The sequence below is a fragment of the Felis catus genome, chromosome B3 (genome assembly GCF_018350175.1).
Source record: "Felis catus isolate Fca126 chromosome B3, F.catus_Fca126_mat1.0, whole genome shotgun sequence".
Lineage (NCBI taxonomy): Eukaryota > Metazoa > Chordata > Mammalia > Carnivora > Felidae > Felis > Felis catus.
Window position 1 is genome coordinate 2194854 of NC_058373.1, and position 16077 is coordinate 2210930.

The 16077-nt window shown below is 57.6% G+C and overlaps 1 protein-coding gene across 6 annotated transcripts in view; it reads left to right on the forward strand.

Moving 5' to 3' along the window:
- Positions 1-16077, forward strand: part of CFAP161 (cilia and flagella associated protein 161) — a 31942-nt gene that overhangs the window by 7268 nt on the left and 8597 nt on the right. For 3 of the 6 annotated variants that reach the window (XM_045058722.1, XR_006598779.1, XR_006598778.1), the window contains exons 7-9: positions 3217-3375; positions 5238-5311; positions 5903-6104. In XM_045058722.1, the coding sequence (XP_044914657.1) occupies positions 3217-3375; positions 5238-5311; positions 5903-6098 (429 nt within the window). In that variant the 3' untranslated portion in view covers positions 6099-6104. Of the gene's footprint in view, positions 1-3216; positions 3376-5237; positions 5312-5902; positions 6745-16077 lie in introns of those variants that run through there. The other 3 variants (XM_045058723.1, XM_023254814.2, XM_045058724.1) reach the window with 3 other exon arrangements.

A 16077-nucleotide genomic window follows, 5' to 3' on the forward strand; every position in this document is an offset into this window, starting at 1 on the left:
TGCATTGATTTGCGTTTATTACCTGCCCTTGCACAGACGATAACGTTCTGTCATTTTGCAGGTAATGTTTCCTGCCACCTACTATGTGGCTTTTATTTTTATTTTATTTTATTTTATTTTATTTTATTTTATTTTATTTTATTTAATTTATTTATTTATCTATCTTTTTTGGCTACTTGGCTTTGACATGGTAGTTGTTTTACCGGATTTTTGAGTAAACGGATCAGTGTTTCCCTTTGCAATTCCTGCCCCTGCCCCAGAGATACTATAGTAAGGGAAACTTGCATCGACTTGATGGCTCAAGTTGACCTTGTGCTGGGATTTCTTCTTGCTTTCTTCTTTTTTTTTTTTTAATGTTTTTTTTTGAGAGAGAGAGTGAGAACATGTGGGTAGAGGGGGGCAGAGGGTCCGAAGTGGGCTCCGCGTTGACAGAAGAGAGCCCGACGTGGGGTTCAAGCTCACGAACCGCGAGATCATGACCTGATCCGAAGTCTGATGCTCAACTGACTGAGCCTCCCAGGTGCCCTGGAGTTTTTTCTTCTTTAATTAATGGATTTATTTTTATTTTAGAGAGAGAGAGAGAGAGAGAGTGGGGGAGGGGTCAGGAGAGAGAGAGAGAGACAGAGAGACAGAGAATCCCAAGCAGGCTCCGTGCTCAGGACAGAGCCCCACGTGGGACTCGATCCCACAACCCTGGGATCGTGACCTGAGCCAAAATCCGGAGCTGGAGGCTCAACCAACTGATCCCCCCAGGCGCCCCAGGTGCTCCTTGGCCGCTTGAGGTTTATTCTGGTACAGGGTTCCGTGCAGACATGTGATTTCCCCCCAATGACTAAAGAGCCACATTTGTGTTATTTCTTAAATAATTACTCTTTCCTCACTGACACATGCCTTGAGTAGCACCCGTGAAGTCCCCATACATCCACGAGCTCTCTCAGCTTCCTATCTGGACGCTTTGAGCTCAAGTTGTGTATTTTTGCCTGAGGGGTATACTCTACATTCGGACAGCTCTAGGGCTGTCTCTCTCTTGTCACACCTCTTCGTCTGCATCGCATTAGGAATGAACGTCTCAGTTAGATGCAGCTACTGTTGCAAGTTTCTCTGCCCACCCCCCCGCCCCCAGATGGGGAGAAAGATCACGTGGCGGTTTTGATTGGCCTGTAAAACTGTGCAAGTTCATGGATTTAGTAGCTCTATGACATGCATGCTCTTCTGAGATGCCCCACCGCGTACTCATTTATTCTTCCTATCTCTCAGTGAAGTTTTGTGGTTCTCCTCAAGTGGACCTGATGCCTATCCCCGTTAAGGTTGTCTCTTGGTATCTGCCACTGGGTGTTAACCATAGTTGCAACAGAAATGTGACAAAGTCATTGATGTTCATGCTCGCCTTTGATGAAGTCACTCACTCCTATCACTTCCAGTGGTTTTCCAGTTGGTTCTCTTCTTACTCTTTTTTTAAACGTTTATTTATTATTGAGAGACAGAGAGAGACAGAGCTCGAGCAGGGGAGGGGCAGAGAGAGAGGGAGACACAGAATCCAAAGCGGGCTCCGGGCTCTGAGCTGTCAGTGCAGAGCCCGACGCCGGGCTCGAACTCAAAAACCGCGAGATCATGAGCTGAGCCGAAGTCGGATGCTCAACCGACTGAGCCCCCCAGGGGCCCCCCAGTTGGTTCTCTTATGACTTCTGGGCAGACAGTTGTTTCTCTTTCCAGGGATGACGACTGCCTCTCTTCCCAAATTCTCATATTTCTGGACCTTGTCTTTGAATTAGCAAGTGTTTCCGGGGCGTTCCTGAAAAAATCTGGTAATCGCCACCTTTTAGACTTGTTCCTGAGTCGTTATCATCTTTCTTTGACAAAGTGGGGTTTGTGGTTTGACGTCGGCATTGTCTGCCTGTGTGGGCCTGGCCGGCTTCCCTGCCCACATCTAGCTTGTGGTCAAGCCCACGGTTCTCCCTTTGCAGTGCTCCTGGCCCTGTCTTTTCATCCCCGGTGCTGGGACCTCAATCCAGGCCCCCCGTGGCTTGACCCCTCCGGTCTGTCCTGACTTCAGACCACAGTAGATGCGTGCTGCCAGATTGATCCTTTAGGGGCTCAGGTTTGGTAAGTGCTGCCACCACGGTGGCATTTAAGGCCCTCTGTGACATGTCCCGTGTCCACACGTGGTCAGCCTTGCCCGCGGGCTCCCGGCACCACACTGCTTCCTCCTCAGAGCTCTCATGAGCCCCTGGGAGAGCACGTGTCCCCACGTGTGCCCGCCTACAGCTCTGTACGTCCCTTCTGGCCACCATGCCTCACAGGTGCTTCCCCTTCACCTCCTCCGTCCCCTCTCCTGCTCGTCAGGAAACACCTTCACGATGGCAACCCGTTGCTGCCTTCCCCGTAGCGCCTCACGGCACAGCTTTGCACATGAAAACCTACCGAAATCTGCAGAGATGGCCTCCAGGTTCAGGGTCAAGGGGAATCAGTAAAGGACTAACAAACAACTAACGTTTTGGAGTTTTCTGGAGGATGGCGTGCTTCTTGACCCAGTTACAGGTGGCCAGAGAGCGGCCTAAATAAATCCCAAGTGTGGACATCAGCTCCGCGGGGGCGTGGGCCCCCCTCCGAGGCTCACAGTAAACATAGCTGTGACAGTGACGGTTTTAAGGACACTTGGCTTCATGGAATAAGTTTCATGCATAATTATTTCTCAGAAGAAAAATAGTGGTCCAGGCCTAGGTCCTGAGAGTGAGGAGAGGGGGCGGGATCAGGAGGAGACAGAGGGTTTGGTATTCAAAGGAAGGAAAACCCCGGGCACATCAGTCGGTTGAGCATCCAACTTCGGCTCAGGCCATGATCTCACAGTCCGTGAGTTCGAGCCCCGCGTCGGGCTCTGTGCCGACGGCTCAGAGCCTGGAGCCCGCTTCGGATTCTGTGTCTCCCCCTCTCTCTGCCCCTTCCCTGCTCATGCTGTCTCTTTCTCTCTCAAAAATAAATAAACACGAACAAAATTCAAAGGAAGGAAAGAAGGAAAGGCGGCGGAGCTGATGCGGGCGGCCTCAGCATTCTGAGATGGCGTCTCGAAGGCAGAGGAAAACAGTGTTCTCAAAAGTCGGCAAGAACGGGGTTTTCCGAAGCTGCCCTTGAACGCCCTTGACATCGGCCAGTTAGCTGTTCGTGTCCCCAGCCTTTCGAGCAGCGTGACGTAGCTCATCTGTGTGCTGTCCTTTCCAGCTGTATTTATCCAGTGACCACAGGACCCTCCAGAAGTCGACCAAGAGATCTCTGCTCCAGGAGGCGTACCTGACGGATGAGGCCTCCTACCTGAGCTGCTGGCAGGCCGCCTTCCTGGACCCCCAGCTGCGCCTGGAATACGAAGGCGCCCCCGTTCCGGTGAGCTCTGCCTGGGGGAGACCCGGGCGCTGTTCCGAGGACGCGATTTTCTCCCGTCTGTACACCGGGGCTTCTCAGCGCGCCAGGGCCTAAAGCGACTTGTGTGCTCTCTCCGCCCAGCCCCCGCCAGCTGTAGACACACACAGGCTGGGCGCCCGCCCCTGAGTCAGGCTGAGAGCCCCCGACCCGGGACGGTGAGGGTCATGACCTGCTTCCTTCCAGGGAGAAAATTTCTGCAGGGCCTGGAAGCTTGGGTCCTGCGGGGCCATCCTTCCTGTTCCCACTGCCGACGTTTTCTCGGGAGCCCGGGCCCTGCGGGACTGGGGCCCCACGCACGGGCCTGACGGGAAGGCGAGTCCGCTGGGCCAGGCGCTTTGCTGCTGGCTCCTGACGCTTCCCGCGGACGCAGAGTGGGGGTTGCTGGGAGTCGCTGGGAGCGTGCGGAACCCCAGTGGGCAGGGACTCGAAGGGGTGACCAGCGGGGTGGCCTCGCGGGAGGGGGCCCCCAGCTACGGGCCACCTGCGCCCGCCCGGCCCCGTGCGCCCCTCTGCCGGGCTCTGCAGGCGGACCCGCGCTCACCAGGGTCTCTCCTCTAGCGCGGAGAATGCACGCGGGGTCCCCGGCGACGCGCCCCCCCCCCCCCCGGCCCGGCTTTGCTCTCCTTGAAATCTCTCGCCGTTGCCATGATCTCAACCGTTAGCGTCTCATTTTCCTTCCCCGTGGAGCGCGGGTGAAGACGGCGGCTGCCTGGCGAGGTGTGGGGAGGAGTAGGTGGCCGGTGCGTCCCCTGCGCTCGCGGGAGCAGTGCCTGGCTGCCGGCGGCTCGCGCGTGGTCGTGCCGCGGTCCCGGCTGTGCTCGTGCGAAAGCGGGGCGCCCGGCCCGTTGCTGACCCAGACCCCGCTGGGCGCCTCACCCCTGGCCGGGCTACCGTGCCGGGCGACGCCGTCCAGCCCACACGGCCGCTGCCCCCGGGGTGGAGCTCGTCCGCCGTGCTGTTTGCCGTGGCGCATCTCAGCGCATCTTAGCGACGGACGGGGCGGGCCAGAGCGAGGCTCACGCCGACCTCGGTCCAGAAGCGGCAGCCGCCCGCGGTGGCCCCGGAGAGGCGGACGTTTGCTGTGCTGGGGCTCGGACCGCGCTCACGGCTCGTCCGTGTTCAGACGAGATCACAGACTGTCTTGTTTGTGCCTCGACCGTCCGGGTTGCGGAAGTGGCCTGGTCTGACGTGGGCACCCCGCGGCCGGTGACGCCGAGGGCCCTGCTGTGGGTGCCGGGCCCGTCCCCCCGGGGGTCAGGGGCCGCTCGGGTCTCCCTCCGCAGCGTTTAGCTTACGGCGGCCAGGAGTTTGAAATGATAACATTATTTATTTATTTATTTTTTCTGATTCTAAACATAATATATGCTCCCTCAAGGAGAAATCAGAGAAGCACAACGAGTAACAGGAACATAACCAGCGAAGTTCCACCTCCCAGAGGAAGCCACTGTCGTTTATGGTTTCTTTGCCCATGCCTGCTTTTTGTTTTTATTTAATCTTTTTCCCAATAGAACATCAGGAGTATTCTTTTCTTCTCCACTTAAAAACACCCCTGATGATTTCTCGCGTTGGGGGAAGGTCTGCTCCCACGTGGCTCTGAATGCCCTACGACATTCTGCTGTGGGTGCACCTGCAACGCCGTGTGAAGCTGATCCAGTATGCTTTGGCTTCTAGGTTATTCCATCCCAACCCCTCTCTTCTTCTTCTTTTTTTTTTTTTTTAAATGAAATTTAAATGAATATATAGTATGTTTCCAAATTTTTGCTTTTCAGGAATCGGAGGCCTTAATTCATAATGCAAACAGCACTGTCTCTTTCTCTTTAAAGGCAAATGCAAAGATCCTCATCTATCACTGCGGCACGAATCGGGGGCTAGCAGTGTCCAGGCATGTTTTCTTGAGGTACGGAAGGAACTTTGCTGCAGGGTTTCGCATCCACGATGGGCGTGGAGGTTGTGCCTCTGAGCAAGGCAGCTCCCCCGCCCCCCCCACCACCACGCAAGAAGTCCTTTGATGATGAAATATTGTCACCAAGGACTTACTTGGTGGCGTGGCAAATCCTACCGGAGCCCCTTGTGTCCCACAGGCTTTTCCCTGACAAGAGGATTTTGTTTTCAAGTTTATTTGCTGATGTCGAGAGAGACAGAGACAGCACATGTGGGGAAGGGGCAGAGAGAGAGGGAGACAGAGAATCCCAAGCAGGCCCCGCACGGCCGGCACAGAGCCCGACGCGGGGCTCAAACCCACGAACCGGGAGATCATGACCTGAGCCGAAACCAAGAGTTGGACCCTGAACCACCAGGCGCCCCTTTGACAAGAGGATTTTAGCGATAATGGGACCCCAGGCGCTTCGGCGTTGCCCGAGCAGGTCAAACATCCAGCAAAGACATATTGTAGAGGCAGCCCCGAGCAGAGGCTGTTGAAGATGATGTGGACAGCTTACCCAGGGCTGTTACCCCGTTTCCAACCCGTGTCCCTTCTCTCTTGCCCCAGTACCTATTTCGGGAAGGAAGCTGAGGTGGCCGTCCACACACATCTGGATTCACACAGAGTCGAAAAGCCGAGCAACCATTGGATGTTGGTGACCGGGAATCCCAGGAAAGACTTGTCTGCCATGTTGGACCTGCCCAAGCCACCGGCCGAGGCCCCCCCAGCCCTGGAGCAGGCCACGGACCCCGGGGCGCAGTGACTCCAGGTGCGTTCTGGAAAAACGTAGCTTTGCTAGAAATTGATGATCTTGGCTGTGCCCCAAGCCATTTTTCAGTAAGGTGTAGAAGTCCCTGAACACTCTATTAAAACAAAGGCTGTGTGAAGATTCTTGAATTAGTGGTGGGGGTCTGGGCCACAGAAAGAAACTGGCTCTGGGGAGATGGCTCCTAGGTGGCATTTGAAGGTGACGGATGATACTCTTTGTTGATCATTAGTTCCTGAAGAACTGTAGATCCCATGTAGCGGCAGCTTCTCCGAAGACAGTGTGTTCCCTTTGAAAGCTATGTGTGTGCGATAAAGCTATCAGAACCACACGGGATCTTTGTCACCCACCCCCACCCCCCCAACACTGGCCCCACCAAACAACGTACTAAGAAATCAACAGTGTGGAGCTGTGAGCCGTGGCCTTCCCTTGGAAACGAATGCTTTCCCCCTTGTATTTTCATTTCTACCTCTGACTCGGGGGCGGGGGGTGGGGTGGCCAGGACCTCTACCTGCCTGGTCACGCTGTAGTGTCATGATTTTCAAACCACAGAACCCCTTTACTCTTTGAAACGGGCACTTTAGTCATGGCGCCCGTGCGATCAGCAAGTTCCTGATGAAATAAACGTGTTGCCTTCCGCGTGTTTGCTCGTCTCCTCACCCTTCGTGGAGGGTCCGTGACGTGTGGGGTGTTTTAATGGGATGAAGATTCCCCCAGCCCTGTGGGTAGCGATGAGCCGGGAGGCTGTCTCCCACGTAAATCTACCAAGAGGCAGACAGGAAGCCACAGGTGGTGTAGACGTGTTTTACATAGACGCTCCTTCAAGCCGATGTGGGTTGACGCTCTTTAGGGAGGCCTTTGCCAGCAAGTGCTTTGGGAGTCAGGGTGGTGGTTCCCTTCCGCGGCTGTGTGGTGGATGTACCTGGAGAGCTCTGGCAATTACTGGTGCCTGGGCCCCAGCCCGGAAACTCGGATTTAATGCAGCCAAGGTTGAGACCCACTGCGTGAGGAGGAGTGGGAGGGAGCAGTGCTTCCTTGAGGTGGTCGGGGAAGGCTTTCCTCGCCGTTCTCCGCCTGGCTGCACTTCTGGCTCCCCTGAAGATCAAGGAGGAAGCCCAGTGCCCAGCTGCCTGCCAGACCACCAAAGCACCATTTCTGGGGTGGGGCTTTAAGAAACACAGATGCTTGAGCCCACCTCCAGAGATCTTCATTTAAGTGATTTGGAGCGGAGGCAACAATATTTTTATTTTTATCATTATGTATTTATTTTATTTAAAAAAATGTTTTAGTGTTTATCATTATTTTTTTTAGTGTGTATTTACTTTTGAGAGAGAGAGACACACACACATAGTGTGAGCAGGGGAGGGGCAGAGAGAGAGGGAGACGCAGAATCCGAAGCGGGCTCCAGGCTCCGAGCCGTCAGCACAGAGCCCGACGCGGGGCTCGAACTCACGGACCGCGAGATCACGACCTGAGCCGAAGTCGGACGCTGCGCCGACTGAGCCCCCCAGGCGCCCCACTCTCATTTTGGTTTTTAAATTAACTTTTTAAAAAATTTTATTTAAATCCAAGTTAGTTAGCATATAGCACACTAATGATTTCAGGAGTAGAACTTAGTGATTCGTCACTTCCGTAAAACACCCAGCGCTCATCCCAACAGGTGCCCTCCTCAGTGCCCATCACCCGTCTAGCCCATCCCCCCACCACCTCCCCTGCCGCAGCCCTCAGTGTGTCCTCTGTATTGAAGTCTCTGATGATCTGCCTCCCTCTCTGTTTTTATCTTAGTTTTCCTTCCCTTCCCCTGTGTTCACCTGTTGTGTTTCTTAAATTCCACGTATGAGTGACGTCATGTGATACCTATCTTTCTCTGACTTATTCCGCTTAGCATAATACCCTCTAGTTCCAGCCATGGTTGTGAATGACAAGATTTCATTCTTTTTGATTGCCAAGTAGTATTTCATGTAGTTATATATATACCACATCTTTTTTATCCATTTTTCAGTCGATGGACATTTGGGCTCCTTCCATAATTCGGCTGTCGTCGATAGAGCTGCCGTCAACATTGGGGAGCGTGTGCCCCTCCGAATCAGCATTTTTGTAGCCTTTGGATAAATACCTAGTCGTGCCATTGCTGGGTCATAGGGTAGTTCTATTTTTAATTTTTTGAGGAACCTCCTTACTGTTTTCCAGAACGGCTGCACCAGCTTGCATTCCCACCAGCAGTGCAAAAGAGATCCTCTCTCTCCGCATCCTCGCCAACATCCGTTGTTGCCCGAGTTGTTCATGTGAGCCATTCTGACAGGTGTGAAGTGGTATCTCATGGTGGTTGTGATTTGTATTTCCCTGAGGATGAGAGATGTTGAGCATCTTTTCACGTGTCAGTTGGCCATGTGGATGTCTTCTTTGGAAAAGCGTGTGTTCATGTCTTCTGCCCATTTCTTCACTGGATTATTTGTTTTTTTGGTGTGGAGTTTGATAAATTTTTTATAGATTTTGGATACTAACCATTTATCCGATATGTCGTTTGCAAGTATCTTCTCCCATTCCATAGGCTGCCTTTTAGCTCAAAGCATACTGTATTTATTTTTTTATGTATTAAAAATTTTTGTGTGTGTTTATTTACTTTTGAAAGACAGAGAGACAGAGCGTGAGCAGGAGAGGGGCAGAGAGAGAGAGAGGGAGACACAGAATCCGAAGCAGGTTCCGGGCTCTAAGCTGCCAGCACATATCCTAATGTGGGGCTTGAACTCACAAACCCTGAGATATGACCTGAGCCGAAGTCGGATGCTGAACCGACTGAACCCCCTAGGTGCCCCAAAGCTATTTTTTTTCTATAGAAGACACCCTGTGTGACTTTAAAGGTAGCTTCCAGCTGTATGAGTAATCTACAGCATCTGATCTGGGCTTTGGTGGACACCTAGACTTTTCTGTGCAGAGTGACCTCTTGCTCTGGATGTAGTTATAGTGTCCGAAAGGCACACAGCACCTCAGCGGTGGCTTCCAGTGTGGGACACACAAGGCGGCCCATTGAGATGTGGAAAGAAAAGCTTAGAACTTCTATGCCTATCATTTTCTTACTCTTTAAAGTGCATTAACCTGTGTTTTCTAATGTTCAAAATGTTAGTTTTTAAACGTACGTAAGAGTTTAGGGGCGCCTGGGTGGCTCAGTCGGTTGAGCGTCCGACTTCGGCTCAGGTCAGGATCTCTCGGTCCGTGGGTTCGAGCCCCGCGTCGGGCCCTGTGCTGACAGCTCGGAGCCTGGAGCCTGCTTCCGATTCTGTGTCTCTCCATCTCTCGGCCCCTCCTCTGCTCATGCTCTGTCTCTTTCTTTCAAAAATGAATAAATGTTAACAAAATTAAAAAGTGTACCTAGGAGTTTAATAGGCATGTGTAAAATTTTGAAGCACAAATTGTGTGTGTGTGTGTGTGTGTGTGTGTGTGTGTGTAACTCAGAACTTCCTGTGCAGGTTCACAGTAGCAGGTGGAGAAGTGGCTGTGTGCTTGGTGCCTACGTGGGGGTTTTACACGGGACGAGCCGCGGGTTCACGGCTGCTGCTTAGCGTCGTTGCCCTGAGTCTTGGCCCCCAGGCTCCCCCAGCCCCACCGCTCGCTGGCTCAGTGGTTGTGGGCCACACCCGGTGTGCCGCCTCTGTTGTTGGGGCGGTGGACACAGTGAAAACAGGACAAGATCCTGCAGCGAGGGAGGCAGGAGACCAGCCTCTGCCCAGAGCACTCCGGCCCGGCCAGCCCTGGAAGAGCAGGGAGGTCACTGGCGCCCGGGGACCAGATGACATCTGAGCTGGAAAGGACATGGAGCATTCCAGGGCCGGGGGTGGGGGAGGGTGGCATTCCGTGTCCCTGGGTTGCAGCTTTTGTCGCTTTGCTGAGAGGCAGGGACTTGGCAAGAGGTGGCTCCTGCGGGCCGGGCCGCGTATGGAGCTGATGCTTAACAGGTGCCCCCGGCAACCCCGGCGTCTCCCTGGCGGGGGGAGGGGACCCCTGCACTTCACTACACTCCCCCCTCAACTGAAGGAAGGGTTCTCGTCTGGCCCAGCAAGGGGCCTTCAGGACACTGTGGCTGGAGTCTGTTTTGTTTGCTTGGTGCCCCGTGATTTTCAGGGAAAACGGGGCAGGTCGTTAACTATTTTGAGTATCACTGGTGGCTGCGCGTGTCAAATTGTTGAAGTCGAATTGCAGCTCAACAGCGATGGTCCGCTTTTGAAAGAGTTTTGAGGAGGAAAGTGGCATGATTTTGCTTTAGAAAGATTATGGAAGCAGCAAGGAGGGAGAGGGGTCCTGGGGGGGAGAGATGAGGCTCTGAACTAAGGCAGGTGTCAGGAGGCCTGGGGAGGGAGGACGGGTGAGAGAGATGTCCAGGGTGGAGGAGGGAGGGAGAGAGAGAAGGAGAGAGAGAGAGAGTGAGAGAGAGAGGACTCCATACTTGGGTGGATTAAGGCCAAGAGAGGACGAGAAGGCAGAGCCCAGGTTTGGACAGGGGCCCATCCCCGAGATTCAGAGCACAGGAGGGCGGGCAGGAGAGGTGCCTGGGGTGTGTGACCCCGAGTGGAGGCGGGTTTTCCGTGGATGTAGACGCATCCCAGCCGCAGTGCGGTCCTCTGCTGGGGGTCGGCCCCGCGGGAACCGAGCTTAGTAATTGGTAGCAAATACAACTTCAGGACTGAGTAGTACCTTTGACTTCCTGGCACGGGGAGCACGGAGAAGTCCAGCAAGCCCCGGGGCTGGGACCGGCCACTTGCCACCTTTCGGGGAATCGGTGTATCCCCTGTGACACGAGGAGAGTAATGGCAGCTCTGGACCAGCCTGGTTACGAGAGAGCAGGTGCTCCGCACGCGTGAGTGTGTGTGTGTGTGCGTGTGTGTGCGTGTGTGCGCGAGCCTCCCCCATCTCCCCTCGTCCTTCGTGTGGGAGTCAGGGGGGGCGTCCAAGCCAGGAAGTGATTTTGTCTCCATCACCCCGCTCGGTTCCAACCTGGGACCGGACCCCACTTCCTTCCCGCTCGCACCCCACACCCGGTGCCGAGCTGGCCCTGCGTCGGCCGGAGCGCCTGCCCTGGGGAAACGCGGGCTGTGTTTGGCAAGCTGACGGCGGCCGCCTGTGGCTGGGACGCGGAGCCAGAGAGGGGCAGAGGGACAGAAGACAGGGACAAGGACAGGCAGGGTGTGCAAGTTTGCGTTTCCCTCGGCGGGCGGTGAGGGGTCGCTGCGAGACTCTGGGCAGGAGAGGGACGGACGAGAAAGGAAGTCTGACCCAGAGGGAGCGGTGCGGGGAGACCAAAGACCAGGGGATTTCTGAGTCTGTAGTCACAATCCCGAGAGTCTCCAAAGGCCCGAACGTGGGGAGGGCAGAGCCGGCCCTCTAACGGGTTTAGCAGAGGGACGTGGCCGCTTTATTGGTAAGAATAACCATTTAGCGTCATCGTAGACGCGGTAATAATTCAGCATTAACTCAGTTCGCGTGAGGAGAGCCTGGCTGCATTAGTGGGGTTCCTGAGGGGACACCATGTGGTAGGAAAGGCGAGGCGGCTGCCCGCTACGCAAAGTGTCCTTCAAGGGGACGCACAGACACCCCGGCAGAAACAGCAGGCCCGGGGCTTGACCTGGCGCTCATGGAAGAAACCCCGCGAGGGTCCGCCAAGCACCGCAGACTGTGTTCCTCTGAAGGCTGGGGTGCCGACTCGTCTCCCTCCGACCGGAAGGCAGTGAGCGACAGTGGCCTCAGCGGTCCCAGCTGGTTCGGCCTCGCCTGGACCTCTGACGGGGGAGGGAGGGGGCCCAGAGCAGAGAAGGGACGCGCCCCGGGCCGCGGGGAGGACGAGGGCTGGGTGCTGTGACTGAGGACAGGTCTGGGCTGGTCAGTCTCACCCCGCCCCTGCCCCTGCCCCTGGAGTGGAGGTAACAGGGATTACCCTCCCCCCCACTGGAGGAGGCTGGGGGTGGGTTTCCTGGAAAAGCCCCCGTCCCCGCCTGCAGTTCTCCGGAATGGCCACCAGGTGTCAATGTGGAAACCGCAAACAAGTCAAGGCCGGGCCGTTGCTCAACCCCGAGCCTCATCTCGAAACACCAGGGAGATTCCAGTTTTAAACGTGTAATTTTAAGAGAGGAAAAAGCGTAAAAGCCCCGTGGCCGTGGCCGGGGTATCCGTTCATTTCCTCCCCCGCGGCGTCCCGGGCACCTGCAACCCCCCCCCCCCCCCCCCAACCCAGGGCCAAGCCCAGCCAGCCCCTCCAGGACACCGGGCAGACATTCCCTCTGAAGTCTGAAGTCTGGAGTTCTCTCCAGGCCCGCGGACTCCGGATACGGCCCTGAGTGACGGCAGCCTGACGCGGGAGCCGACCCAAGGCCTGGCTGCTACTTCTCAGCCTCGCCCAGTTCTGGGGCCTCTGGACTTCCTCTCTGAGCCGCCCCCCAGGTTACATGCACGTGGGAAAGCCAGGAGCGGGAGTGGTTCTGGGCCCGGCTCCGGGGCTGTCAGCTCCATGTGGACCCTGGTCACCACCCGCCCGGGTGGCCTTGGAAGTCAGCATGAGCCTCTGCCTGCTCCTGGGGTAAAGAAGGGCCCCCCATCAGCCGTCCCCGGGGCCTGCCGTGCACCTCAGGTGACCCGGTGCGTGCCAGGCGCCCAGGCTCGGGGCCGCATTCCGCCTGTAACAACGACACTGACCACCGCGCCCTGGGCATCCCGTGGGCATCTCCGCCGTCTCGTGCGCCGTCTGGCGTTGCTACTGACTAGTTCGTGTCTCCCATGCGGCTGTGAGCTCTTCAGACAGAAGTTGCGTGGGCACATGCCTCATTTTCTAAAGAGTTTATTTATTTATTTTGAGAGACAGAGAGCAGGGCAGGGGCAGAGAGAGAGAGAGAGGGAGAGAGAGAATCCCAAGCAGGCTCCATGCTGTCAGCACAGAGCCAACGCGGGACTGGAACCCACGAGCGGTGAGATCGTGACGTGAACTGAACCCAAGCTGAGCCCCCAGGCGCCCCTCCAAGCACGTTCTCGCGTATCAGCCGCTCAGTTTCCCACACACAGCCCCTGAGACGGGCCCCGTCATGAGCACTTGACAGAGGGGGGAATGGAGACATGCAACGGTTGACTCAACGTCCAGCAGCTGAGCAGGGGGCCCCAGACCCAGGACCAGAGCACGTAACCAGGAAGCTGGACGGCCTCCCAGGCAGGAAGCGCTCCGTGCGGTTTTGTTGGCTCCACGCAAACCTGGAAGATTGGAAATCGATCCGTACAGACCACGGTGTACGTGGGGAGCGACCATGGCTGTGCGTCTAAGTTCTACGTTCAGACCTGCTTTAGACGTGCTGTGGGCGAGGGGGCAGGAGAACCGAGCCTGTGGGGCGCGGCGGCATGAGTAGGGGGGAGGCCGTGAGGGGAACCTCTCGGCTCTGTAGCTGTCCAGTCCCGGGCAGCGGGGTGCAGTGGCAGGGGTCACGGAGGAGGACTGGAAGGCGCCGGGAGCCCGTGGTGGGACCACGGGCAGCCGCCCTCTGAGAAGGCCCAGCCCCGGGAGCTCGGTCACCTGTTGCACCTGCACACCGGATGCCGGGTGGGCTTCGTCTTGGGCACCAGCCCTGTGGCGGTGGGGGGGGGGGGGGGGGGGGCGGGCAGGGACTTTCTAGAGCTCTGTGCCCAGCAAGACTGGGAGTGTGTCCGATCCAGTGGAGCGGGCGTTAGAGGTGGCCCCCTGTATCCGTGAGGGGGCCAGTCACTTGGGTCCCAGTGACTTTCTGAAAAGACCCCCAGTTCCTGCAGCCCCTCCAGGCCCCGTAGGGCCTTCGGGGGGCCCGGCACTGGGGTTGCGGGCTCCGTCTGGGAGCCGAGAGCAGCAGGCTGACCGAGCCAGGGCTCCAGCCCAGAACGCTGGCCCCGGGTGCTCCCGGCCCCACCTTACGGCGGGCACTCCCTCCCCCAGAGGGAGTGGGCACGGAGTGTCCTGAAGCTGTCCCCAGCTGCTGGGCAGGAGCCTCCTCCCTTCTCCCCTCCCTGCAACGTCTCTGCGCTGTGTTATTGTTGGCTGACGTGAGCAGGGTTGAACACGGGCCGAGCATCTGCTCATGTCTCCTGAATGTGCTCCCGAGCAGACGGGCAGGAAGCGTCACCACCCTTGAGCTGAAGCCCCAGGGCCGGGGAGCAGCCACACCAGGACGCTGCCCGGCTTGCTGGGGGGCTGGGGGGATCCCCTGAGCTGGGGGGGAGCACTGGGAGGGAGGCGGGACAGCCCTCTTGGCTCCGTATCCTTCCCCTCTTCCCCAGAAGGGACGAGGCTACGTGTCAGGGACGTTCGACAGAGGACAGGGGTGGCTGGGGTGGGCGGGAGGGGCCGCGGAGCCCCCCACCCCTACTCCTAGGACAGGCGTGGGCGCGGGGCGTGCCCGAATGTGGGTTCCTCAGGAAGCAGAGCCTGCGACAAAGATGTGAGCGTGAGCATTTATCTGACGTGCGTGCATCCGCGGGGCTGGGAAGCAGGGGGAGCGGAAAGTCGGTCGAGTGCCTCTGAGTCAGCAGGTGATGGACACGGAGGGCGACCGGGACTCCCTCCCACTGAGGGACCTGGGAGACGGGGGGAGCCTCAGGGACCCGCCTCGGGGGCGAGCACGGTCCCGCACGCCCACCTGCCACCGACTGAGGGCAGCTGCTCCGGGCATCGGCTTCCCGGCTTTCCTGGCCCCGCGTGCAGCAGGTGGGGAGGAGCCTAGGGTGCTCGTGGTGGGGACACACAGGGACGGTGGGCAGGACGGGACAGCCCGTGCCGCGAGGGGAAAGGCCCATCGGGTAGTTGGGGTGTTGGCCTGTGGTCAGATCCCCCCATTCACGGTCTCCTGCCCCCCCCACCCCCTTACAGGACGTACGCTCCTGTCTGCCTGGCTTTGCCTCTGTCTTCCTCTCCTTTGCCCCTCGTACCTGCCTCTCCTCTGCTTTCACACGTAGCCCAAGCCCCGGGATGGGGCTTCCTCCTTCCCTTCATCCTGTCCTGCGGGCTACCTCCCTCCTGTCCCCTGGGGGAAGACTCCGAGGCTCTCTTGGGCGGGGAAAGTGGCCTTCGACCGCTGACCACTCGAACGCAGACTCAGTCGGGCGGGCACAGTGTTACTTTCCCTTGTCACACCCAATCCCTGCCCACTCTCTGCTGGCGGGATGCCCTGGGGGGGTCCTCTCCTCCTCCTTATCGAGGGACAGTCCCTCCCTGAGAGCCACTGCAGGGAGACAGCTCCCGGGTTCTCCGCCTTGGATCCGTCTGCCTTGGGGTTTCTGCTGAGACCTTTGGGGGACCCCCCCCACTCCCGGGGACTCACCGGGATGCTGCTGCTGAAGGAAACGTGTCCCTCCTCCCACCGAGGCTCACTCTCAGCCCCCGATCAGCCCCCCTTTCTTCTGGGCTCTGCCTGCCGAGGTCTGCGTGCTCTTCTGGGACCCCCGCCGAAGTGACCCCACACCCCGTTTTCGTGCGTGGTTTCCATCTGGCCCGCAGGCCGCCGTGGATGCTTCGAGTCCCTCGGACTCTGGGAGTGTAGGCCTATCCCAGGGTGGCTGTCTCTCGTTACCCTCAAAGCAGGCGGTGCTTTCTCCTCAGTGCCCCCTCCCCAGGGGCCCCTCCCCTGCCTGGCACCCAATCCAGGACTCCAGGGTAACTCTCTGGTCTAGCAAGGGGACACCATGAGCCATCACGGCGGTGTCCCTGGAGAGCATCCCCGTGCCCGGTATTTAGCTGAGGCTCAGCACGTGTTTGCTGAGTGGCTGAACGAGGCCTTCGGGTTTGGCCAGGCGCCATCTGGGGCCAGGAGGGCTCCCTGGGGTGTGCCCACTGAGCGGGACACTTGCACCAGGACCTCGGAGGAATCTGTAACTGAGGCTGGTGTTGAGGGCCGGGGCCAGCCCCCCGCCTCCTCTTCGGTGTTTGTGGATTATCATACTCAGGGGAAACGGGGGCTCGGGGCTGGGCCAGTAGCCTTGA